This window comes from Chrysemys picta, chromosome 20 (assembly GCF_011386835.1).
Source record: "Chrysemys picta bellii isolate R12L10 chromosome 20, ASM1138683v2, whole genome shotgun sequence".
Taxonomy (NCBI): Eukaryota; Metazoa; Chordata; order Testudines; family Emydidae; genus Chrysemys; species Chrysemys picta.
Genome location: NC_088810.1, coordinates 21197227 through 21224395, shown reverse-complemented (window position 1 = coordinate 21224395; position 27169 = coordinate 21197227). Strand labels below are relative to the sequence as shown.

Genomic DNA, 27169 nt, shown 5'->3' with positions numbered 1-27169 from the left:
CGCTGATCATACGTTATTGCCAGGACTGCGGAGAAGTTACTATTTATTTCACTGTGATCGATTTTCCTGGCAAAACCAAACAATTTCCTTAATGCACTCGGCAGGCTATTTCTCCCAGTTTCAATTAACTCTAACACTTGAATATTAGAAGTGTGCAATCTCATAAGATTCCCCGTTTCCTCCCTCCCTCCCCGGAGGCAGGTTGTATTGCTTATGGCAAAAGCCCCTTGCAAAGTTCAGCTGGCAAGGCACCCTCTCCTCTCCTGCCTCCCTATCCTTTCTCATTGTTTTCAGCCTTTCTTCAAAACCGGCGAGAAGCCCAAGTTCGCCCATTCATTTTAGAAAAATTTCCGGCTGCTCCGATTCCTCGCTTGACATTGCCAGACATGCAATTTACCCCGGAGTGATGGGCAGCCCTTAAAGGATGATTTCCTCTGCAGTTTAGCCGTGGCTCGTTAGTGGCGGGAAAGCACGGTCTTGTGGTTAAAGTTTAGAAGCAGGAGTCAGGACTCTTGTGTTCTGTTACTAACTTGCTGGGTGACCCAGAGCAAATCATGTCCCTTCTTTGTGCCTCAGTTTCCCTATCTGTAAGGGGGGGACGGGACACTAATGATTCTTGTGCAGCTCAGAGGGAAACAGAGTGCTAGTTTACATCACGAGCATTGCACAAAAGGGCAAAACTATGACTAGTAGTTAGCACTTACACAGCATGCTGCATGTATATATCTCGGATTTCCTAAAGATGGGTGTTTTCATCTCCCTTTGACAGACGGGGAAACTGAGGCACGTAAAGACGGGAAATGAGGTGGCCGAGGCCACAAAGGAAGTCGGTGGGCAGAACCGGACGTAGAACCCCCCCTCTCTGGCTTCTTTGCTCTAACCCCCATCCCACACTGAGTGGATGGCCGTGTTTTCAGAACAGTCCAGGACCCAACGGCCGGAAAATGAAGAGATTCAGGCTAGAAATAAGGTGCAAATGTTTAACAGCGAGGGGCAATCAGCCATCGGAACAACTGACCTCCGGGGAGGTGGGGATGAAGTTCTCAGGCTTGTGTTATGCAGAAGATCAGACCAGATGATCAAAATGGTCCTTTCTGGCCTTAAGATTTTGCGTAAGATCCTATGATGGGTCATAGCAGGATACTGCTGCATGCAGCAAGCGAATGGACCGCTAGGGCTCAGACTCAGGGCGTACAAGGCCTAGGCTAGGGGTTCTCAAACTTCATTGCACCACGCCCTCCCTTCTGACAACAAAAATTACTACACGAGCCCCGGAGGGGGGACCGAAGCCTGACCCCACCCGAGCGCCACCGCCGCGGGCAAGGGGGCCAAAACCAAAAGCCTGAGCCCCGTCATCCAGGGCTGACACCTCCCTAATCCCCTTGGATTAATGGCCCGCAGGACATTTGCCAGGATAGTTAGATGCTGTTTCACACTCTGTCCTCTAGGGGTGGTGTTCCTTTATCGGAAGGGCTCCACGCGCTACGCCTTCACCTTTGCCAAGGCTCAGGAGGCCTGCGCCAGGATCGGGGCACAGATCGCCACCCCCGAACAGCTGTACGCTGCCTATTTCAGCGGCTACGAGCAATGCGACGCGGGCTGGATCGCGGACCAGACGGTCAGGTGGGCAACTCACGCAGAGGCTAGATTGAGGTGGATGCGGAACTCACATGACACATTGTTCACCTGTGGAACTCACCGCCACTGGATATTAAAGAGATGAATCATGATGAGTTCAAATACGGGGCAATCCACTTCCCCAGTACCAAAATGGAATTCTTCCTATGCCATTGTATAGTGATGATGATATGTATTACAACAGTGCCTTGAGACCCCAGTACTGGACTGGGACCCCATTGCCCCTCGGCACTGCACACACCCATAACGAAAAGATGGCCCACGCGCCAAAGAGCTTGCTGTCTAAGACAACGTACGTGGCTTTGATGAACTTTTCTCCAAATTAAACACTGATTAGAGCAGGCTGAAATTTTCCACCTGCAACAATTCCAAAGGAGATTGCAAACTGTAGCTTTTGGGCACAGTTTGCAATCTCCGTAACCTGGAGATTGCAAGCAAGCGGTCACGACCACCTTGCCCTTCCCACGTAGCTACATGGGACAGCTGACTGGCTTGGAGGAGACTCCCGAAAAGGGAAACGTTGAAAACCACTGCGCTAGGAGCTTCATTGAACCCCATGGTTGTCAAAGGAAAGGCTCCCATTGATTTCAGTGAACTTCAGAGCACAGTTGCTGATCACCTAATCAACGGGCCCTAAATGGGCAAACATTTCCAAATGGGGCCACTGACTTTGAATGCGGGGGTTTGGGTTGCCTCACTTGGATTTTTAGAAAGGGCTGGCTCCCCCCAAGGTCAGCTGGAGCTGCAAGTGCTTCTGGAAATCAAGCCCCCCCGGCTGGTCTCCAAGGGGGTGTCCCAAAAACCAGTGGCCACTTGGGTAGCTCCCAGCAGAGGGGTTAGGTGACCCTGGTAGCCCTACCCCAAGGGTTTAGCAGCAGCATCTGACCGGCTGGCTCCAGCCGTCCTTTTCTCTCTGTGGAAAATCACTACTTGTGTTTCCTCATTCCAGGTACCCCATCCACACCCCTCGTGAGGGCTGTTATGGAGACATGGATGGGTTGCCGGGGGTCCGTAACTATGGAGTAGTGGACCCAGAAGACATGTACGATGTCTACTGTTACGTTGAAGATCTGCACGGTAATTATGACGCCAGAGTGCATTGTGTTCTTATCTGCCTTAATGGCCCATGCTGGATCAATCCAGTCCAGTTTCCGGTCTTGGACAGCAGCCAGTACAGGGTCCAATAAACCCCATAATGGGCAATAGAGGAACAAACTACCCACGTGGTTTGGTGCAGGTTCCGGCTGGGGGTGCAGGCTCTGGGGTAGGGATGAGAGGTTTGGGGTGCAGGAGGGTGCTCCGGGCTGGGATTGAGAGGTTTGGAGAGCGGGAGGGGGATCAGGGCAGGGGGTTGGGGTGTGGGGAGAGGCTCAGGGGGTGCCGGCTCCAAGCGGCGCTTACCTCAAGTGGCTCCTGGAAGCAGTGGCATGTCCCTTCTCCGGCTCCTACACGGAGGCGCGGCCAGGTTGCTTTGCATGCTGCCCCATCCGCAGGCACCGCCCCTGCAGCTCCCATTAGAGCGCGTAGGAGCCGGAGGGGGCCATGCCGTGGCTTCCGGGAGCCGTGTGCTGCGGCCCTGATCCAGCGACCAGGCCGAAGCGGGGCCGAGCCGCGTGGTGCAGCTCACGGGCCGGATATGGCCCGCGGGTCATAGTTTGCCCACCCCGTCTTAGATAGTGCTCAGAGATAGATGGCAGCTAATGGATCCACTGGGAGTTTGTTCGATATTGTAATTTGAAGGGTGGGGTGGGTCATGCGGCCGTAGGAAGCCATAAGAAAGGGTGGGGGGAGGCTGAAAGAGCCTCTTTCCTGGACTGGCCGAGACCCTCTTGGCTCTGATTCCTCCCCCCTTCATCTGTGTTTGCAGGAAAACTCATCTTGGGGACCGCCCCAGACAAATTCACCCTGGAAGAGGCCAAAGCCCACTGTAAGAAGCTGGGAGCGGAGATCGCGACCCCGGGCCAGATGTACGCGGCCTGGAACGAAGGGTTGGACCACTGCAGCTCGGGCTGGCTGGCTGACGGCAGCGTCCGCTACCCCATTGTCACCCCGCGGGAACGGTGCGGAGGGAGCCAGCCGGGAGTCAAAACCGTCTTCCAGTTCCGTAACCAGACTGGATTCCCCGACGCCCAGAGCAGATACAACGTGTACTGCTTTCGAGGTAAAGGACCCGGCTCCGGGGCCACAGACAGATTCGCCTGCAGGCTGCCGCCTGAAGCCCGTGTTGCTGCACCATAGGGTGAAATGTTCCCCCATGCTGAGGGGCCAGCGTTAGGCCTCGGTGCAAGAGGGGCCTTGTGCTGCTCCTCAGAGTAGAGGAGAATTTAATCCCGTCGTGCAGGTCGCCTGCAGGCTGCCAGTGCTAGATGCTAACGCACCGGGATAAAGTAGGGATGCCCTGCCTGGTACAGATGCCCACCTCTCTGGCTTTTTATTTTCAGCAGTCTGCCCGGAAAATGGCGCTTGAAGGTACAGATCCCACGTACATTGCTAAAAGTATCTGGGCAGACATTTCCTTCGCCGCCGAGGGCCTGATTTTTCGGAGGTGCTGAGCTCTCTCCGCTGCCATTGCCTCCCACTGAAGTTTTGGGTGCTGAGCACGTCTGATGCCCCGGGGACAGGCCGAGGCAGTAATCTCCCGCTTTCTTTTTGCCCACAGAAGAGACAGAGGCTTTCACGGAGTCTCCAGAAAAATACCGAGCCACTGAGCCCGAGGGGACCAAGGAGATTGTTACAGTGACAGAAAAGATGGAGGAGCTTCAGCTGTCCAAAGCGGAAGTGGAGAATGAGTCGAGAGGGGCCATATACACCGTCCCTCTTTTTCAGGACATGAGTGACACTGAGCAGCCAAAGCCAAGCAGTGCCCCTGAAGAGGCAACAATTCCTGTCTCCTGGGAACCCCCGCTAGATAACTCCGTCTCCTCAGATCTAGGACTTCACCCACCATCACGTTCCCCCGAGAGCCCAGCCAGTCCCGAGGCAGGTCTGATTAGCAGAGATGTAAAACCAGGGAGCCCTGCCCGTCCAGCTGAGGAAGGGGAAACGGGGAGAATTGGAAATTGCACAGAGACAGCCAGGAATGGTAGGTAGAGAATCCTCTTTAGTGTGATCAGGGAACGTTTTTAAGGCGATGGCTAGAATGGGGTCACGAACGCAGCTTTGAGGGCATGTGCCCAAAGCTTCAAGGTCCATAGGGCTGGTATTTTCAAAGAAGCCAAAGGGATTTAGATGCCCATGTTACAATGAGAGTTGGGCACCTTTGACAATCGCAGGCTGATCCAGTCTCTCCTACAGGTGGCCCATTGTCAGGATCTCTCCAAATACTTTCCCTGGCAATATTTATGGGGAGACTGGTTGAAGAACCAGTAAAACAAAACGGAATGAACATTTTTGGATTTTTTTAACTGTTTCTTTGAAACCTTGACAAAATGTTTCAACATTTTTCTATCCAGGGGATCAAAAAACTGAAAAACATTTGTCAGACACATTCAGCTTCGTTTTCCCCCAACTGAAATTAAATGAAAAAATCAACATTTGCAAAAGTCCCATTAGCTCAAACTAGCGTTGGGCTTGGTGCTGAAATCCCCTGAAATTCATGGCAGGTTCAGAACCTGGATCCAGAACCCCAATTTGGCTGCTGGCTCCTTCATTCCACTTTTAATAGAATAAAAGGGGTGAAAAGAGAGGGAAATTCATATATTTATGAAAAGTAAAACGTGCACAGAGCCAGTTCATTTTGTAGTTCTGGCAACAAAGGACTTGGAACCAGCTCTTCACCTTGTGTAAACGGCCTCACTCAATTCGTTTAAATGGGAGTTCACACCAGCTGAGGAATCTGGTTTATAGTTCCCAGACAAAACACTGTTAAAATGGAGTTAAGGTTGATGTTAAGTTCGCAAAACAAGGAGGATGGATAGTCTAGTGGTTAGGGCACTAGCCTGGGATACAGGAGACCTGCATTAAATTCTCTTTTCTGCACAGACTTCCTGTGTAAACTTGGCCAAGTCAGTTAGCCACTTGTGCCTCAGTTTCCCATCTGTAAACTGGGGATAATAGCTTCGCCCTATCTCACAGGATTGTTGTAAGGATAAAAACATTGAAGATTGTGAGGTGCTTGAGATATAATGGTAAGAGGGCCATATAAATACCTAAGATAGATATAATATGGATGATCAACTTAAGAGCAAATGTTAGAGAGATGTTGTGATGATCAATGACAATATTTTTGGTTTGAAATGTTGGTTTGAAATGAAAAATATGGTTTCGTCACGTTGAATCATTTCATTTTGATTGAAAATGCTGAAATATTTAGCTCGGACATTTCCGCTTAGAAACTTTTCGTATCGCGAGAAGTTTCGATGTTTCAACTTTTGCGGAACGGGAACTTCATTTGAGATGTCGACTTTTCCCTGGGGAACGAAAACCCCCTTTTCCAGGCAGCTCTGGTTGTTCATCCTGAAGGAGGCAGGAGGTAGTTTGATCACTGTCTTTTTCATTTGAATTTTGCAGAGGAAGAACATGGAACTAGCCCGGAACAAACCTTGAGCTCTTCGTTGGAGGGAGAGAACGTGAGGACTGCTAAAGAGAAGCAGCCACCGGGCAGCAGCCACCAGGGATCAGATGGGGTGCAGAATCCAGTTCATCCCACTGAGATGGCTCCAGGAGAGCCCCAATCCATGGTCCCCCACGCAGCGGTAGACATGACCACCAGCCCTACAAATGCGCCAGCGGAAATCTCACCGAAACTAGCCGGAGCTGGTGATGCAATCAAACCCGACGTATCTCATGTTCCCGTCAGTTCCCACCAAGAACACGGAGAGGACCCCGCAGAAGAAGGCAGCTCTGCCGATGTCTTAGAGGCGGATTTCATCCGTGGTTCCAAGCACCCAGAGGTCATTGCCGCGAAGAAGGCAGATGCTCACAACACCAGCTCCAGGGGCATCGAGGAGGACTCTGGGGTGCAAAAGCACTCTCCTACCGTCGCTGCTTCTGCTGCCCCAACTGCAGGGTGGAAGGCAGAAGATCTCAAAGAACCAGGTCAGGAGCTCTCTGTGGAAGGTGCCCAGACCTATGCCACCCCGCCAAGTGGGCTTGTTTCCGGGTTGAGCAGCACCCGCTTCCCTGACCCGGGTGCTTCTGAAGATGCAGAGCCATCTGGAGACGGGGCTCTTGGCCCAGCGTGGCCAGAAGCCACCCCAGCGATTCAGGATACCCTGCTGTCCATATCCCCTGGTATGGGACAGTCCAGCCTCCAGGAGAACGAGGAGCGTTCCGGTTCTACCTGGCTTCTGCTGCCGGCTGCCACCCGCTCCCAGGCGGAGGACGTCCGCTCTGCCTCCCCACCGGAGGCGACGATGGTTGCCCTCACTGTTTCGCCCACGGAAGTAGGCCAGGTCCATACCGTGCTGCCGCCCATTGGAAAATCTCCAGCAGAGAGCGACAGCCACTTGATGGGACGCAAGCGAGTGGAGCTGCCTGACTCCGACGCAAGTGGCCTGTTGATAGGTGAATCATCTGAGGAGGAGAAAACTGTTCCCTTTGCTACCCCGGCACCAGCGGCCATCTCCCCCACGGGTACTCCTGGAGAACCAGAAGGGGACAGATGCTCATCCACCGCCAAGCACGACCTCACCTCCACCACTGCAGATGTCTCCAAAGAAGCATCGGGCTCAGCGTTGGAGGGGATCCCTTTCACAGACACCCCTTTGACCGCCACCCACCCTCTCCCCGTCCTGCCAACAGACAGCGCCAGCCTGGGAGCAGGGGTGAACATTTCAGGTAACCCATATGGCTGTGCTGCCTTGGCCCTCTGGGCAGCCATATTCACTGGCCTCTCGCACTAAAAACCTCCCTTTCACACTATGCTTTCCTCTGTCTGTCCATTTGTCTGTCTGTCTTTCTCTCCCCCCCTCCCCCTTCAGCTGGATCAGGGAAGTTTAACGTTCCGGAGAAGCACATATTTGTCAAACAAATTGGTCTCAACCGCGCATGCACTTTAAATCTCTTGCTACTTCTATGAAGTGTTTTTAACAACTGTTTCAATGAAAAAAAAAAGTACTATGACTAAACACGGTACTAATAAAGGGAATTAAAAGCTTTCTAGAACAAAACCACCTTGGCTAGATCTGTGCTTCCCTTTGTCCTTATTGGTCCATTGCCTTGTGTCTTATTGCAATTTTCCTCATATGTGTGTGTGTGTGTGTGTGTCTCCCACTGATGAACTAATTCTCTTTACACCTGGCCTAAGCACTATGGGCCAAATTATAAACCCCTTATATATAGTGGGCCTGATTCTCATTTATCCTGAGGCCCCTTTGCACAGCTCTGCCGCTGTACCGTGTTATTGTTTGCATTGTGATCGTGTCTTGAAAAATTCTGCAAACTGACAAACCAAAAAAAAAAAAAAATCAGTTTGGGTAAATGGAAACATTTTGAGCATTTTGAAATATTTCATTTGGATTCTGACTATATACCCCCCCTTTTCCAACCTTTTTAAAGTATAAATTAAATTACATTTTGAAACAAAAAATTGTTTGAACTGAAAACCCCCCCCCCCAAAAACGGCTCATTTAGAAAATGCTGAAACAGAACGTTTCTTTTTCCACTTTGGTTTGGGCCAGGAAATTCGTTGAAATTGACCCTTTCCCATGAACAGTTTCAGTTTTGATGAAATCGGCATGTTTTGGTGAAAAAAACATTTAGTCAAAAATTCCTGACTAGTTCTAGCTGCTATCGCTTGGGCTAAGGTTGTCTAGCTGGGGCTGTAACAGATTTATCTCCTCTATGAATTGGCAAAGAAGGTGACCTGGAACCTATGCTTACCGGCGGGCTAGAGTTATGTCTAGGGAGCCCCAGTCAGGGATCAGGAACAAACAGAGTGAAAATTTTCATCCAAAACTTTTTTTCGCTGAAGAGTGCAGGTACAGCAACACCAAAATGTTGGCGAATTCATGTCAAAAAGAAAACCAAAACCAAAAATGCAAAAAAAACCAAGTCCAACTGTTCCATTCTGAGAATTTCAAAATGAAATGTTTTGATTTTTTGGTTCAAAATGACTTTTTGTTTAAATTATTTAAATTTTTAAATATATTTCAATTTAAAAAAAAACATTTTTAAAAATGCTCAAAATTCAAGCGAATCATTTTGCTCCAGGTTGAACAAAGTGTTTCATGTGACCCAAACCTACGTTTTTTCAAACTTTTCAATTTGCCCAACATTTTGAAAAATTTCATGTTCAGTTTAATTCGAACCAACTTTTTCCTCGATTTTTCTGAATTGCCAGAGAACCAAAAAAATGTCATTTGCCCAACTCTGATCGGGCCTCTGGTGCTAGGAGCTGTACAAACTCACAGAAGAGACAGTCCCTTACCAGAGAGCTTCCAATCCAACAAATAGGGCAACTCTTAATTAAACCAACAAAAGTCTAGTATATTGAAAATAATGGCCCAAACCATTGGAGTAGTGAAGTAAGAATTAAATATAATTATGACCACCAATAGGATAGGCTCTCATGTTACATTTCAGATGAAAGAGAATGCCTCTGGCAGCAGGGCATTGTGGGTAAGTGCTGAATCATAGGGTAGAGCGCCCTCTGCTGTCACAGAAACACAACCTCCTGCAGCAACGTCAGACATCTCCCATCTATCTACTCACCCACCTAGCCTGATCCACGCCAGCTCATCAGCTGATATGGCCCAGTTCATTCAGATCGCAGGTGGAGTGAGGGAGATAAGGAGACAGCACTGTGCTTCCAAGGAGAAGGATGTGTCCTTATCCCTTAGGCTGTCGAAGGGCGTGCCGATTCTGGGATTGTAGCCGCTGGTGAAGCTGTGGTAGAGTCAGACGCACGATTAAAGCCATGCAACACACTCTGTGTTGGCCTGGGTTTCCAGGGTCCGATCAATTGTGCATCTGAGTGCAGATGCCACGTACCCCGAGAGAAGGGGATCTTCTGCCGACCTAGGAATACCACCTCCCCGGACAACGTTAGCTCTGCTGACGGCAACATTTGCAGGGTAGACCAGGAGCAACTGGAGAGAGGGATTGTTTAGGGTGGCTTTAAGGAAGCCGCACCAGGCACAAAGAAAAATTTGGGCTGCAGACCAAGACATGTTTCCTGTTGCTCAGAGCAGAACAGTCTCCGTAAGGGAGGTATCCATCACAAGGGGGGCATTTTAGGTGGGACCAGATGTCCCGATTTTATAGGGACAGTCCCGATTTTGGGGTCTTTTTCTTATATAGGCTCCTATTACCTCCCACCCCCCATTCCAATTTTTCACACTTGCTGTCTGGTCACCGTGGGTGGGACCAGACAAAGCACTTGGAGATTAGAATGGGGAAATGATCCTTAGACATGGTCTGGGGTAGGGTGGGACTGGATGACCTCCTGAGTCCTTTCCCTCTTTAAGAAGCTCGCAGAGGCCCTGATCTCCTCACTCAGAAACTCCCACGAATCCAAAATCTTGCGATGCTCCCAGCAGAAAGCATGGGCTGACTCCGACGTGAACCAGTCTGGTCCCCACAAGCCCTGCAGCCGTTCTCGGTCTGATGAAAGCAAACGCTGCTGTGATTATCAATACTGTATGCACTGCGCGTTCCCCTGTTTAATCCCTAACCCAAGGGCAAAGGCAGAGCACATTGATTTTAGTGGGAGTTAGGCAGCAAAATCCCTTGGAGAATCTGAGCTAAGATCACACATCAAGTCTGCAGCAGGGGATGAAACTCCGGACGCCTGGGTCCCCGCCTAGCAGCCTATAACCACGGGGCCATCGTTCAGTACTTCATGCAGCACCCTGTCCCCAGTATTGGTCACTAGAGGTGCTTCAGAGGAAGATACAGAAGAACCCCTGCAGTAGCTAGATTCAGGATAGGCAGCCGGCCCTGCCTAGCAGAGACGCTCTTAAGCCTTGAGGAGGTTTTTGCTTTATATCTATTGCTAGCCTCTGGGCTTTTTTAGCATTTACTATTCTACGCCTGGCTCTTCTTGTTATCCGCATCAACCTCCCGAACCTCTTTGACTCCTGCTCCGTTCTCAGCCTCAATGACTTCCTGTGGCGAGGAGCGCCTCAGTCTGGTTTGAATGCCTGGTGCGTCTGGACCACGTAGGAAAGATGGTGCTGTGGTAAGGGCCCTCGCCTATCGCTTGGGAGACCTGTATTCAAGTCCCTGCTCTCTCATGGACTTCCACTGTGAGCTTGGGCGTCTCACTTAGCCTCTCTGGGGCCCAGTTCCCCCTCTGTCTAAGGGCTGGTCTTCACTACCCGCCCAGATCGGCGGTAGAAAAATCGATCTCTCAGGGATCGATTTATCGCGTTTCGTCGGGACGCGATACTCAATCCCCGAATCGACGCGCGTACTCCACCAGCCCAGGTAGGAGTAAGCGCCGTCGACGGGGGAGTCGCGGCGGTCGATTTGCCGCTGTCCTCACAGCGGGGTAAGTCGGATCAGATACGTCGAATTCAGCTACGCTATTTGCGTAGCTGAATTTGCGTATCTGAAATCGACCCCCCCTGTAGTGTAGACGTAGCCTAAGGGAGAAAACAGCACTGCCCTGCCTCCCAGGGGGCAGTGAGGATAAGTACATTAAAGATTAGCGAGATGCTTGGATGCTATAGGGATGGGACACAGCTAAGTACCTATTTGTATCATGGACCAAAACTCTGTGGTGCTGTGCAAACACAGACCAAAATTACAGTCCTTCCTCCAAAGAGCTTGCAGTCTATGTATGAGACAACAGACGGGGTGGGGGGGAGAGCGTACAAGGAAACTGACAAGAGTGATCAGCACGATAGGTCTCAGGTCACTTGCAGCCTAACTAAGAGAGAGAATCGTGTCTCGTAATTTAAGCGGCTAGCAATAACTTCGAGATCACAGGGGCTTCAGAGGCCCAGCTAGAGAAAAGCTACAGGACAAGATGTTGAAGCGTCATCTGCAGGGCAGTTCATCCAGTCAATCTAACGGCAAGCGTCCGGCCTTGCCTTGCGAAGGCAGTTACCAGAGGCCATTCGCTTACCGTGTCCGGATTCTTGCTCGGCTGAATGGGTCAGAAGGGGTTGGAAGCATCCAACCGGTTTGCAAAGCCTTAAGGGTGGGAACGCTCTTCTGATGCATGGTCTAAAGGAGGCATTTGCTTTCTAAGGCCCAGTGAGCACAAGTAGAGCCAGTCCCAAGCCTGGGAGTGACCCACAGTAAAAACAAAGCGCGCACAGCTACAAATAAAGACATTAAATTAGTGAACTAAGGATGGGTGAGGGGCAGGAACTATTCGGTTCAACGCTCGCTTCTGGCAGGAAGTGTGGTCTAGTGGGTAGAACAAAACTTTAGGCATCAAGACAGCTGAGCCTTGAGGTTCAAATATATTCAAGCTAAAGAGCTTCCTTGTAGGTAGCAGCAATGGGAGGCAGTTTTGCCTAGTGGATAGGACAGTAGCTGGAGACCTGGGTTCTAGGCTTGGCTCTACTGGTGACATTGCTCAAGTTCCTGTCTCTCTCTCTTTCCCTCTATGTCAGTTTCATCATCCATGAAACAGGGATGCGGACAGATCTGCAAATGAAAAGCTCAGTAGTGGAGCTCAGGGACAATGCCGCCTGCTGATGTTCGTTAGGGGGTGAAATTTTCAAAGCCAAATAAAAGATTTGGACGCCCATTTGCCACTCAAATTAAAATCTTAGCCTGCATGTTTAGAATGCTGTGACCACTCTAATCTCAGGGGGGAGCCGGGTTAGTCTGTATCCACAAAAACAACGAGGAGTCCGGTGGCACCTTAAAGACTAACAGATTTATTTGGGCAGAAGCTTTCGTGGGCTAAAACCCACTTCTTCAGATGCAACACTCTAAGTAACCCTCAAAAGACACCCCTGTCAATAGCCTTGGAGGAACTTGATTTTAATTTTTTTTATATAATATTGATGTTTATTTTTAAGCATTTTTTCAATTTTTAATCGATTTAAATTTTCCCGGTGACTTAAGCCCCATAATTTTGTGCATTTCCCCCCCAATTTTTACTGATTTACATTTTCACAGTTGCAGGAAATTATGGGAAGGGCAGGCAATGTGGGGGAAGGGGAGAGATCAGGCAATGATTACGGCAAGAGATGTTCAGATTAAAAAAGTTAATGCTTTATAACCGTTAGAACACAAATTGTCACCATCACATGCCAAAATATACAAAGGGCATATCCTTAAACTGAACTCTAAGAAGTTCTCAAGCCGCAGTTTGCTTCCTTTGCCTAGCTGTACATTTCAATTGTAATTGAGGGAAGTATTTTTCCCTGGGTTTGTGTGTGCGTATGGCGCAATTGACGCTTATCGACATTCGCCAATAAAAATCGCATCCTTCCAAGTCCGTTAGTGAGATCACTGTAATTCTTCCTTGTTTTATAAATGGGGAAACTGACACACAGAAAACTTTAACTAATACAAGGCGACAGAGCCTGGGAATGGGACTCGGATTTACTGGGGGCGAGTGCTTGATCATTAGCCCCGGCCGCCATCCCCCGAGGGTATTTCCCAGCTAACGTGATTCTCTATCCCCGGATGAGTCTGACTCTTAGCTCAGTCCAATCTAGCAGGAGGGGCCCCCACCACCAGAATTCATTCCTATTCCTGGGGAGACAGCAATCCCTTCTTGAGATGCATGTCTCCACCCCCGCCCCCTCATGGCTTCTCAGACCGTCCTCCCAGTGCGAACAGAACGGGCGGGAGATCCTCTTGCTCTGAAAGAATCCACCTTCTCCCTAGCGTCCACTCCATCCCCGGTGCCCACCAATCCAACGGCCGCCACTGAGCTCACTCAAAGACAATGTTTTATGTTTGGTTGTAGAATTATTGAATGTCCCTCCTCACCCCCTGCCCAGCACTTACCTTTTCTACGGATCATTTGAAAGGTCAAACGGCCCCCACCACTCAGGTCTGTCCCGTCGTTCTGCGGGATGGAACTAAGTTTGTAACCGTGTCCGAGAGCGCTCACCACGTCTGCGGTGGGGGCTGCTCTAAGCGGGTCTCCCAACATGACTGAGGTTCCCGCGCAGATGGAAACTTAAACGCCGGTGCTGCCTCTTTACCCGCAGCGGAGCCCCCGACATGGGGGTGTCCGGTCACACTCAGATCTCCAAGAGGCTTGGGGCATTCAGTTCCTGGTCTACACTAACCCCCCAATTCGAACTAAGGTATGCAACTTCAGCTACGTGAATAACGTAGCTGAAGTCGACGTACCTTAGTTCGAACTTACCGCGGTCCAGACGTGGCAGGCAGGCTCCCCCGTCGACTCCGCGTACTCCTCGCGCCGAGCAGGATTCCCGGCGTCGACGGGAAGCACTTCTGGGTTCGATTTATCGCGTCCAGACAAGTCGCGATAAATCGAACCCAGAAGTTCGATTGCCTGCCGCCGAACCAGCGCGTAAGTAGAGACAAGCCCCATGATGCCACGAGGCTGGCTCGTTGCTCTGCCTCTCTTGTGAGCCTTAGGCCTGGACAAAATAGGCCTCCTTCTGGTGTAAGATCTGACACAGAGCCAGAACTTTAGGGGGCATGCTCAGGTCTTGCAGGGGGAGTGTGTGTGTGTGTGTGTGTGTGGGGGGGGGGGGGTTGAATCCTGCCCTCTCCCAACACTTGAGAGGGAACTGGGGGGTGGCAGACTGGAGGCGTTACACTGCATTCTGGGCATCCCATCTCCAAAGATTTGGCATCAGCAGGAGAGAGGCCTGAGACCCCGTCGCTGGCTCCTGGAGAAGTCTGGAACAGTTGCAGCCAAGCCCGTTCTCTCGGGGTGCTGCTCACCTCAGATTTGCTCCCAGTATTAATGCCACTTGGGATCCCAGGGCTCAGCTGCCCGCTTCACTCTTTGCATGTGCTTTCAGATGACTGCATCCCAAACCCTTGCATGAACGGAGGGACCTGCAGCGAAGAAGGAGACCGCATCAGCTGTATATGTCTGCCAGGCTATGGAGGAGATAGCTGTGAAACAGGTGAGTCTGGGCGCGAACCACAGACACAGCCTGAAATGCTGTTGTGTTTTGAGGAAACATAACAAACCCACAGCCCGCTTGGGCTGCTAATTGTGCTGCGTGCCACGGGCCATTTCAGGGCAGCAGCCGGGATAGAACCCAGATCCGCCGGCTCTAACAGCCACCTGAGCTCAAGTGGTGGAGGGGCCTATGATGCAGTTCCGATTCTGTCCAGGAATGGGCAGTGGCACGCACACACCAGTTTAATAAGAAGAAGTCATCCCTGGTCTTCAAACCAACCATGGGACCTTGCTGGTTTTTAATTTCAAGGGAGTTCAGTGGCAGAACCGGTGGACGCTAACTCTGTAGTGCATAAAACATAGCCCTTGTGTAACCCCGGAGCTGCAGGGACCCCATGCTAGCAGTGAGAGAGGACCTCAGGTCTACCTGACCCCATCTGTCCAAGGCCTCTCTACTAAGATAGCCAAGAAGGGGGCAAATTTAATGCCAACCAAGAAGGTGCTTTTGTTATGTGGACACGTCTTCAACTGGATCATGACCCAACGATTCAATTCACGTAGGCCTCCACCCGTTTTGTGGGGCTTCAACTCAAAGATCTAAAGATGACTGGCTACATAGAGCCCCCTAAGCCCTCCTGCTGACTACAGGGCTTCACTGCTGAATAACACAGCTAGAGAATAATCAGGATAAAAAGTGTCCTGAGCTCACGCCCTGGGACAAATGACTAAGTTCCGTTTTGCGAAGGATTCCAAGATTTTGAAATTGATCAAGTATTATTTTACCAACTACAATTGGTTAATAACAGTAAAAGCATCCTGATTGGTTAATAATTAAATTACACAATGCTTTAATATCACGTGCTGCCATGAGCCACAGGAGACACCTTGAAGAGCCACTTGCGGCTCGCGAGCGTTAATCTGAGTATCACTGACATAGTCCAATGGAATATGGATCCACCAGAGTTTCTCCAACGAACTCTATATAGGACCCACATTTCTCAAAGAGACACACAACCACAATCCTAGGGAACGTCTACACTACCTGCCGGATCGGCGGGTAGAGATCGATCTATCCGGGATCGATTTATCGCGTGTAGTCTAGACGCAATAAATCGATCCCCGATTGCTCTCCGGTCGACTGCTGGACTCCAGCTTGGCGAGAGGCGGAAGCAAAGTCGACGGGGGAGCCGCGGGCGTCGATCCCGCGCCGCGAGGACGCGAAGTAAGTAATTCTAAGTCGATCTAAGATACGTCGACTTCAGCTACGCTATTCTCGTAGCTGAAGTTGTGTATCTTAGATCGATCCTCCGCCCCCAGTGTAGACCAGGCACTAATTACAAACACTCAAAGTGGAACAAGCCTGTTAAAAGAATGTTAAGGTGTCTATGCACCGGGGCAAAACATACCCAGAAATGACACGCTGGAATAAGCTATTTGAATAATTAAGGCTCACCAGACCTGTTAAAGGTTAAAGAAAATCCAATAAATAAATCATGAAAGACCCAAGGTTGGAGGGAAGCAGGACGGGAAGACAATGAACGAATAAGATCTAGCACGCCTGCATCTCCATTGCTTGCTACCTTGGGCGGTCATTTAAACCAGTGCAATGCGAGTGCGAAACATTCTGATGTGGTGTAAACGGCTGAGCGAGGCGCAAAGCAATGGAGAATCAGGCCTATAAAATGCAATAGGAGAATTGTTCTGTTCAGAGAGGACTCTGGAATTCATGTGCATTTACATTAACATCCCTTTGCCCTGTTCTGGCAGAGAAGTACAGTTGTGCTCACTTTAAATCCTCTTTATGCTGCCCCAGCAGGGTAAAGGACGCAGAGCGCAACGGAGAGAACCAGGTCTTTGGACTCGAGGGGAACTGTAAAATAGCCATTGATGGAGATGGGGGATCCACCAGACCCCCCGGGGTGTATGTCTGGAGGATCCAGAGTCACACCAGGTGCGAATCTGACTCTACCCAAAATATAGGGCCAGATCCTCCGCTGTATAAACCGGCTCCATTGACTTCATCCGGTTTACATCAGCTGAGCATTGGGCCCAGAAGTCATAATATGGTGACCACAGAGCAAGGGTGAAAAATCAGGACAGGGGGTGGGGGGTAATTGGCACCTATATAAGACAAAGCCCCAAATATCAGGACTGTCCCTGTAAAATTGGGACATCTGGTCACCCTATGCAAAGCCCGTATCAACCAAAGCACGTTACGGGAAGAGGATTTTTGTGGAACATGGTTCTCTCTTGATTTTTCTTTTGAAATGAGCATCTGACAGTTGCAGGGTGTAGCCAGGGCCGGCTCCAGGGTTTTAGCCGCCCCGAGCAGCCCAAAAAAAAAAAGCCGCGATCGCGATCTGCGGTGGCAAGTCGGCGGAAGGTCCTTCGCTCTGAGCGGGAGTGAGGGACCGTCCGCCGAATTGCCGCCGAATAGCTGGACATGCTGCCCCTCTCCAGAGTGGCCGCCCCAGCACCTGCTTGCCAAGCTGGTGCCTGGAGCCGGCCCTGGGTGTAGCTCAGGATTTCTCAAACAGGGGTTGCCGCTTGTGTAGGGAAAGCCCCTGGAGGGCCGGGTCGGTTTGTTTACCTGCCCCGTCCGCAGGTCCGGCCGATCGCGGCTCCCACGGGCTGCAGTTCGCTGCTCCGGGCCAATGGGAGCTGCTGGAAGTGGCGGCCAGTATGTCCCTCAGCCCGCGCTGCTTCCAGCAGCTCCCATTGGCCCGGAGCAGCGATCTGCAGCCCGTGGGAGCTGCGATCGGCCGGACCTGCAGAGGGGCAGGTAAACACACTGGCCCGGCCCGCCGGGGACTTTCCCTACACAAGCGGCGGCCCCTGTTTGAGAAACCCTGGTGTAGCAGATCCGTCTCTGTACAGACACGCTTGTTTCCCTCGCTTCTCCAGGCATCTCGTCTCTTTCTCCTCTCATGGGCTCTCTTGTTTGTCCTCTTTCCTTCCCTCCAGATCTGGAGAAATGCAGGCCAGGCTGGAACAGCTTCCAGGGGTCCTGCTATAAACATTTCGCCATCCGAAGGAGCTGGGAGGATGCAGAAACCCAGTGCCGGGGTTATGGCGGCCACTTGGCCAACATCATGACCCCCGAAGAGCAGAACTTCATCAACAGTAAGCAGCATTGCCTTCAAATATCGGGAGCAAGGCCTCCCTAGAATCATGGGCTAGGGGCTTCAAAATCCTGAGAGTTAAAAAAAACAAACACCAAAAACATTTGAGCTCCTTTTTATTTGCCTTCAGGTTCCAGAGGCTAAGGAACATGCCTACACTGCATTGCAAACGGTTGTCTCTAGCTATGTGCAGACAGCCACACACGTTTGTGTGTGTAAGTTTGTTCCTAGGTAGTTGCTGTAGCCTTGGGTCCAGGAACTACAATTCCCAGGATGCACTGCAGAGAGGGTGAGGGCACTGGGGAAGGAGAGAGAGAGAGCAGGAGAAGTGAGAATATGAGCTGCGTGAAGGAGCGAGGGGAATAAACCTTACCCTTGCGGTTATCTAGCTTCCCGAGTCTTCCTCACAGCGGTTGAGGTACAAAAATTGGTGACGAGCACCAAAAAAACCCCCCAGCGAAACAGAAATCTAACTGTCTTAGGGTTATCCAAGTGCCTTATCATTCCTGCTGTTGCTGCTCCCAGGGAAACGCCATCCTAAAAGCCTGCTGCTGCCGGCAACTGCAGCTTGCTGAGAAGAGAAATTTGAAGGAGCCGTATCTATTTTTCAAAGTGCTTCTTTTCCCCAGCTGGCACGTTCCCTGCAGTTCCAAGTACCCAGCTGCACTGCGAACAGAGTTTTACAGGGCCAGTCAGCAAACCAGAAAATCTTCCCAGCGGATTGTTCTCCACCTTTCTTGCTGACGCCTCCAACTTGCTTCCACACTTATTACCATGACGCATGTCCTGCTTCCACTGTTCTTCATGCCTCCCCCAGGAGATCCATCACTCCCATGGGAACAGTGGAGGTCTTACTTCAGCAACTATGTGCTTGCTGTAGATACTTCTCCATATACTCCAGAAAAGCAGAAAGACTTACTGCTTCATTGCCTTGGTCCCGAAGGACAACGAATCTTCAGACATCTTCCTCCTTGTCCTGACATACTGTAAAATGTGACTCTCTCAGCCCTGGAAGATCATTTTAATCCTTTACTCAATGTTATTGCTGGATGCTTCAAGTTCTGTTCCCGTGTATAGATGCCACCTGAGCCCATTGACTACTACATGGCTGCCTTACGTGAGTTGAGGTCAACCTGTGAATTTGCCATTTTCACAGATGAAATGATCAGGGATCAAATTGTCATGAAGACAGACAGTTCCAAGACTGTCTGAAACTATGCTAAGTAGACATCATTGAACCGGTTGACTCATCTGAGTAGGTTTCTCCTATCATTCTCGCAAGGAAGCCTAATGGTGCCCACTGCACGTGTGGACTTGAGAGCTCTAAATTCCAACATAGTGGTGGATTGTCATCCTCTAACCAACATCAGTGAAAAGTTGCTCACCTTGAAGGAAGCAAGAATTCTTATCACCCTTGATTTATCCTCAGTGTACCCCAAGATCCCCTTAATGGAAGTATCCCACATGTACACAGCTTTCTTCACTCCAGAAGGCTTATTCAAACGGATGCCATTTGGGTTAGCCTCTGCAGCATCTGTATTCCAGAGAATGATGCACGTGATCTTTAGAGAGATAAGGGCGTCCTTTCAAGAGGCCAGTCTGGTGTACGGCAAAGATGATTCTGAACATGATGTCATCCTAACCAGGGTTCTAGAAAAACTCCAACAACATGGACTTACTATCAGCAAAAAAAAAAAAAAAAAAGGGCAATTCTGTACTGACTCAGTGACATATCTAGGTCCTATTAGCTCTTGGAATGCCATACAATCAAAACCAGACTTAGTGAAAGCCATTTGCAAAGCACCAGAGCTGGACAATAAGGACAAACTTTGATACTTCTTGGGCAGGGGTTCTCAAACTGGGGGTCGGGACCCCTCAGGGGGTCGCGAGGTTATTACATGGGGGGTTCGTGAGCTGTCAGCCTCCATCCCAAACCCCGCTTTTCCTCCAGCATTAATAATGGTGTTAAATACATTAAAAAGTGTTTTAATATGGAGGGGTCACACTCACAGGCTTGCTATGTGAAAGGGGTCATCAGTACAAAAGTTTGAGAAACATTGTTCTTGGGACTGTGAGAATACTATTCAAAGTTTGTACAGCAGTTTGCTCTGAAAGTAATTCCTTTTTGTCATCTCCTAAAAAAGAACGTGCGGCTTGAATGGGATGAAGCGCGCAAGAACAGCTTTAACGACATAAAACATGCAATTTCCACCAGCCCGACTCTTAGCTCGTTTGCGTCTGAGATGCAAATGATTGTCACCACAGATGCTTGTGAGGATGGTCTTGGTGCTGTCTTGACTCAGCTAAAAAATGGATGAGAAGTCACTATTGCATTTGCCTCCAGAGCCCTGAGTGCTCCAGAAAAAAAACGGATCATGTCATCGAGAAAGGTCTGGCATGTTTCTGGGCAGTAAGACACTTCAGAACCTACCTGTGGGTAGGAGATTTATCTTGAGATCAGACCACAAATCTCTTTCAATTCTATTCACCATGCCAGGTTCTGGTCGACCAACTCTGGTCAAGCATTTGAGCGCTGTGAAGGAGTGAGGGAATAAAACTCACCTTTGCTGTTCTCTAGCTTCCCAAGTCTTCCTCACAGGGGTTCAGGTACAAAATAAACCAACGTCTGTGGGACCCGGGTTTGTACACTCGGTGTTTCCAAGACTGTGCTTGAGCGTCCTCACTGCATTGTAAACCTGGATGTACAATTGCTGGGCCTGGGACTCACAGCTGGGCTAACGCGTCCACACTGCACTACACCGACCTTCTGCCTCAGATCTGTGGCTTGAGCTGCATCCACACTGATAGGGCTTGGCCCCAAGTCACAGCGGGACTCAGGCTCTGCCCCCCCACCCCCAGCAGGATCCTAGGATTTGGGCCCCCAGTGTTCACTGACATGAGTCAACTGATTTGTGTGTGGACAGAAGGGGCTGGGCTCAAACCTGAGTCAGAGCCCAGCCTTGGCGTGCAGTGTAGACAGACCCTACACATTTTGGAGCTTTTCTCTGCAACCACGATGGTTCGAAACTTACTTTTGTTTTTCAGTGAAAGCTGAGGGCTTGTCTAGAGGAACAAGTTAATTCATGATAAAGCGGGGTATAAATCTACATTGCGCTCGCCTGCCGTGCACCATGTCCGTCTGATCCTGCTGCCGTGCACTGAACATTCCCTAGTGCACTTTAATCTACTCCTGTTTCAAAGCAGGGAACGCCCTCGGCAGCCTGTGAGCTCTTCTTCCCTCCCCAGGGCAGCATTCCCTGCTTGTTGTTGTAGCCGGGAACGCAGCTCCCTTGCCTTCCTCCCCTCATGCATTAGCTAAGCCAGGGTGATGGCAGCAACAACCTAGAGAGTGCTGCTGTGTGTGTGCGCGCGCGCATCACGTGTGCACACATGTCTGAGGTGTGCACGAACATGCACACGTGTGTGAAGGGAGGCTCGTCGCACTGAAAGTAGTGAGAGACACAGAGATCAATGATCATGGAAAACTCAAGGATAGATAGATAGATAGATAGATAGAGGGGGTGTATAGGGATAGACAGACAGACATACAGAGGGGGTGTATGGGGATAGATAGATAGAGGGGATGTGTGGGGATAGATAGATAGATAGATAGATAGATAGATGGGGTGGCTGGGGATAGATAGATAGATAGATAGATAGACAGAGGGGGTGGATGGGGATAGATAGATAGATAGAGGGGGTGGATGGGGATAGATAGATAGATAGAGGGGGTGGATGGGGATAGATAGATAGATAGATAGATAGATAGATAGATAGATAGAGGGGGTGGATGGGGATAGATAGATAGATAGATCGATAGATAGAAACTAAGGTTTAAAGAAAAGCAATGAGCAATCATGAAAAACCCAGGGAGGGCAGGGAAGACGCACAGTGGGACACGCTGAGAAAGGGACAGAGGAGCGGAGAGAAAGCGGATGCTGTCGTGGGGTAAAGGAGCAGGCCAGGGCAGGAGGAAGGGAAGGAGTGACAGGGGAGGGAAAGGGGGATTATGGGCCGAAGGCTGCCGCCCTGTCTGGCAGGGCTGTTCTTGCAGTGTGAGCAGTGGGCCTGTAGAGAGAAGCTGGGGAGCGGCTGCAGCTTGGAGTGCGGGATGGGAGGATGGGGAAATGGATGGACTCTGCTGCCCTCTCCTGGAAGGACCCAAGAATGAGCCCCGTTTAAACGAAATACCTTGAGCTCGACTGTAGGCCGCCCCGCACTTCGTGCCTTCACCTCAATGCACAGGGGTTACCCAACGCTACCAAATCACAACGACCGCCTCGGACCGTAGAGCTGGTCGCAGCTGCTTGCGAGTTTTCCTGTTTCGTCTAAATCCCACGGGAAGTCAGTCAGCCTCCCCTACATGACCTTGAAAATCCCAGGCTGAAAATATAACCAGCTGTCTTGGCAGGGAAGTCAGGTCTCCTGCATCAGGGCACAGACCAGCCCCTAAAGGATGAGAGTCAGGGACCCTGTGTCCAGGTAGTTCCCTCTTGCCCCTTCCGCTGACGTGAGACAGGATACTGACCCAGATGGGCCAGGGTTCTGATCCAGTCTGGGGATTCCTGTTGGTTTAATTCGCCCGGCACTAACCGCAACCCCCCTTTGGGTTCCAGATCAATACAAGGAATATCAGTGGATTGGCTTGAATGATCGAACCATCGAAGGAGATTTTCAGTGGTCTGATGGGAGCCCCGTGGTAAGTCACAAGGGGTCAGCGCTCTACTCTTCAGTGCAAAGGCCCCTTTAAGTCAGCGTGAGAGCTCAGTTAACTAGACACAGCGTTACCAGGCAAACAGACACTGGCTTAGCATGGCCATTTCAAATCAGACACAGTAAAGAGGGGAAAAAAAACCCCTGTCAATGGCCTTTTGTTCTTCACAATCCCTCGGAAAATATTCTGCAGCTGTGAGTATGAATCAGACACTTCAATCATACTTTGCATTGATAGTCTGCTGGTTACGCGGCATCACTACCCTGGAAGGCAGGCTGTAAACTCAGGCCAAACCACCTTGAGCTTGGACACGCTGAGCCTGATTTGGCTGGGAGGCCGCTGATGAAAACCGAAGCACTGGTTTCAGTGATTCAGTCATAGGCATTCTTCTTCTCCGAGTCAGTGCCGGGCTACTGCCGAGGCATTGGGCACTGGGCTACTTCAGGGATCTTTGCAGGAAAGCCCCCCCCCCGTTGTTGTTAAGGGCCAGGACCCAGGATATTAATAGGCACTTAGGGCGTCACTGCATTCAGCACTTCAGTGATTTAGGAACCAATACCTGATTTTCAAAAGTGATTTGGGCACTTATGAGCCTTAATCCCATTGACTATCAAAGTATCCAGGCCTGGACGGTCAAGTGCTCAACACCCACACTTGGGATCAGATTCAACCTACCGGTGTGTGTGTGTGTGTGTGTGTGTGTGTGTGTGTGTGTGTGTGTGTGTGTGTGTGTGTGTGTGTGTGTGTGTGTGTGTGTGTGTGTGTGTGTGTGTGTGTGTGTGTGTGTGTGTGTGTGTGTGTGAGAGAGAGAGAGAGAGAGATTACTCACTGCTCTCAATGGGAGCTAAGACAGGCTGAAAGCCTGCTCTCAATTACAAGTGCTGAAACCTTGCAAGAATTCTTGGCCTTAAGCCCTCATGGTATTTTTTCCAAAGCAGAGGGAGGGGGGAGCTAATTCAGATTAAATTCCCTTTTGCTGCACCTCTCAATTCCCTGTGCAGTTTCAGGGGGGATGTAGTATTCTTCCCTTTCTATTGCTGTGGGCAGTTAAACCCACCACCCCGAGGTGACGGCATCTAAGGGGAGGGTGTAGAGACTTTCAGGGTTACTGTCTGACATCCTGAAGGTTTTCCATGGTAACCTTGGGTTGGTCCTACTAGCCCTTCCAGAGCAGGCCTGCAGGTTATCAACCTTTAGAGTTGCTACTGATGCGACGACTAGCGAAACCCAACCCAGCGAGTGCAATGGACTTTGGCACAGCGGCTGCGCCATCCCTTGGGGTCTTGAGTTAAAGACTCGCTGCCTCTTGCTAAAACACACCGTCTAACTCAGTCACAAGTTATGCATCCAACACAAGATGAAATTCTCTGGCCTGTGCAACATAGGAGGTCAGACTTGATCACAATGGACCCTTCTGGCCTTAAAAATAAATAAATCGATGCATCTCCCCGGGCCTGGTCCTGTCTCCTACATCTAATGGTATCCAGGTGACTCTTTTGTGTTGGAGTCCTGGCTTTTTATGCAGTGTATTCCCCGCTGTAGAGTTCACTCACGCTCCTTTTCTTGGCAGCTCTATGAGAACTGGCACCACGGGCAGCCCGACAGCTATTTCCTGTCTGGAGAAGACTGCGTGGTCATCGCGTGGCATAACGGGGGGCAGTGGAGCGACGTGCCTTGCAACTACCACCTGTCCTACACCTGTAAAATGGGCCTAGGTAAGCCTCAGTTGTACCACTTCTTCCACCAGTGCCGGCTTCTGCTCTGAGACCCAGACATTAGCGGGGGGAGGGGAGGGGGGAGGGGAGACGACGGGGAGGGAGACAGTTTGCCATTGAAAAGGTTTTTTCAATGGAAAACGGGCCTCGTGTCCAAAACAGACATTGGAATTGTCCACTTTAGATGAAACTTTGGAGGTGTTCATCAAAAAACCCTAAATTGACGTTTCGTTGGTTTTTAGTAACTTAAAAACAAAAACAAAACCACCAAGCATTTTGGCCAGTCGGGCAATCGATTTGATTTGACCGATCATTTTTGCCCAAACGGCAGGAGGGTTTTGGTTTTCGGTTGCCGAAAACTCAGCATCTTTCAAAAAAAAAAAAAAAACGTTGGTTGCTGAAAACGAACATTTTCAGGTTTGGGTTTATCAGTGTGGCGGGGGAGGGGAGACCCCAAATGGTGTAAAAACATTTTGACAAAAACGGAACCAAAACTTTTCATGTAACTTTTTCACAAAACATCCCCAACTGCCTCTACGAGACATGCCTGAAGCACTATACAAAAGCAACACTAACCAACTTCTAATTCAGCTGCCTGATTCTCCGTTGCGCTGCACCTTCTTCTGGAGGTATTTCCATCCATACAACGTGTTACGAGTCGGCCTGGGAGCATTTTACACCCATTTTGCACTGGGGTTGATCACTGCACAAGGTGCAGGGGAGCAGAGAATCAAGCCAGTCTCTTTGGGGTGGGGACCGGCTTTTTGTTCTGTGTTTGTACAGCCAGGAGGTCCCGGGGCCATGACTGGAGCTGCTAGGCTCTACCGCAACATAAGTCATAATAATAAACATAAGCCGGTCATCTAAATAAATAATAGATGTATAAATTGACCATGAACTGACCATGAATAAATTTAGTCTGGAAACCAGAAGCTTCCTAACCATCCGAGGTGACAGATTCTGGAACATTGTCCCAAGCAAGCAGTAGTGGGGGCAGACAAGCTAACTAGTTGGAAGACGGGGCTCCATCGGTTTATGAATGGGACGATATGACGGGGTTCCCTGTGATAGCAGGGACTGGACTTGCTGAACCTACAGGGGGTCCCTTCCTATCTACTCAGGTTGCGTAAAAGCAAGTTGGCCATAGTGTTTCCCTTTCCATTTTTTTTTGCCCCTGTGAAGGTACAATGACACTCCCATGCACAGGTCTGAAGGAGAGTCTGAACCATGGATCTTCCACGTCCCTTTATGCCCCTTGAGCGACTGCTAGCAGGCAGCAGTAGCGGGCCGTTATCCTCTATGTGGACTGACCATGAGAAGAAAGCATATGAGACACATTTCCCCAAGTATACCACCAAGAGAACTGGGTGGAAATGATGCAAACCCTAAATCAGATTGAAAAATAGAAGGGGATAAGAAAAAATTGCCAAAAATTTAGACTAAAATCCTGGCGTCCTCCCCTCCCCCCCACACACCTTTTTTTGGGTAGAAATGAGACATGTTGGTGAAAAGTTTCAGTGAAATTTTGAATTTTGAAAGGTTCCTCCCCCCACCTCTAATGTCTCTGGGTTCCCTGAGGCAATGGAGGGGGGAATCGTCTGGCAGAGGGGCTACTTATCGGGGGGGGGGGCATCTTGCTAGAATGTATTTGTGGGGATGACATCATGTCTACCATGGCCAAGACAGTGTCACATCCTGCATGACCTTTAACCCTTTGTCTCCCTTTCCCTCGTCCCCCAGTATCTTGCGCCTCCCCGCCTGAGATAACAAATGCCCACCGGTTTGGCAAACCAAAGCAGCGCTATGAGATCAACTCCATTGTCCTGTACCGATGTCTGGACGGCTTCACCCAGCGCCACTCGCCCGTGGTTCGGTGCCAGGAGGACGGCCGGTGGGAGCGGCCGCAGCTCAGCTGCGTTCCGAGTGAGTGCTTGGTAAACGCAGGGCTGAGTCCCTAGCCGCGTCGCGCCTTTGATGTCAATGAAATGATGCTGACTCACACCAGCAGGGGATCTGGCCCCTGGACGCCAATGGATCTGTGCCCGTTTGCACAAGTTCAGGATGTGGCCCCTAGTATCTCAGTAAAGAGCAGCCCAGGTGCTAGTTCCGCAGAGGCTAGAACACGGGCTCCTTTCACCAGTGCTGGTGGAGGGCGGGTTTTTGGGTTGCTTGTGCCCCCAAAGGTCAGGTGATTTCAATAGGTGCACAAGCAATACAGAATCATAGAATATCAGGGGTGGAAGGGACCTCAGGAGGTCATCTAGTGCAACCCCCTGCTCAAAGCAGGACCAATCCCCAACTAAGTCCTCAAATCACCCCCTCAAGGATTGAACTCACAACCCTGGTTTTAGCAGGCTAATGCTCAAACCACTGAGCTATCCTTTTGGCTTTATAATATATAAATCCAACCATGCTGGCATTTGACTGATGTTTTTGCTCCTTGTATATTTCTCTCTGAAAAGTTGGACCAAACCCTTGATGACTGAGGATGGACCCAAGATGGAAGACATCCCTTCCCAGGGGCCCTGGGACTAGTTCTGAATGGAAACGGAGCTGGGAATATTTTTTTGTAAAACAGTCTGAAAACCAGCAGGAAAAGCAACGATGCCTTCCTCCCCATCACATTTTTTTATGTATGTATAAAGAAATTCTAATAACTAAATATTCCCTTTAAAAAAAAATTGAGAGCAACATAAAATGTAACTTTTCACTTTGTGCAAGGAGTATTTTGTTATTGAAATTGAAACCGAATTGAAATCAATGTGGGAGCCAGAGACCGTGTGACCTTTGACCTATGGGTGGTGCCACATGATGATGTCACTGTGGGTGTGGTGAACTTTTCTCCTACCATTGGCCAGTGGATTCGTGCCCTCCACCCACACCTTTGTACGAGGAAGTTGTTCCTTAACTGCTCTGTGTTTGTAATCTCTTGCTTAAATAAATGGGGGCCAATGTGGGAAGAAAAGTAGGGGGACATGCCTGGAAAATGAAGTGACCTCATGAAAGGAAGTGACCT

General features: G+C 50.0%; 1 protein-coding gene across 2 annotated transcripts in view; it reads left to right on the top strand.

Annotated features, from left to right (window-relative positions):
* BCAN (brevican) overlaps positions 1 to 26868 on the top strand; it is a 48276-nt gene extending 21408 nt beyond the window's left edge. For both annotated transcript variants that reach the window (XM_005310947.5, XM_065574138.1), the window contains exons 4-14: positions 1449 to 1623; positions 2588 to 2715; positions 3506 to 3799; positions 4298 to 4720; positions 6148 to 7416; positions 14496 to 14603; positions 17567 to 17725; positions 22341 to 22423; positions 24009 to 24153; positions 25894 to 26076; positions 26616 to 26868. In XM_005310947.5, the coding sequence (XP_005311004.2) occupies positions 1449 to 1623; positions 2588 to 2715; positions 3506 to 3799; positions 4298 to 4720; positions 6148 to 7416; positions 14496 to 14603; positions 17567 to 17725; positions 22341 to 22423; positions 24009 to 24153; positions 25894 to 26076; positions 26616 to 26632 (2984 nt within the window). In that variant the 3' untranslated portion in view covers positions 26633 to 26868. The remainder of the gene's footprint in view (positions 1 to 1448; positions 1624 to 2587; positions 2716 to 3505; positions 3800 to 4297; positions 4721 to 6147; positions 7417 to 14495; positions 14604 to 17566; positions 17726 to 22340; positions 22424 to 24008; positions 24154 to 25893; positions 26077 to 26615) is intronic.
* The last annotated feature ends 301 nt before the right edge of the window (positions 26869 to 27169 follow it).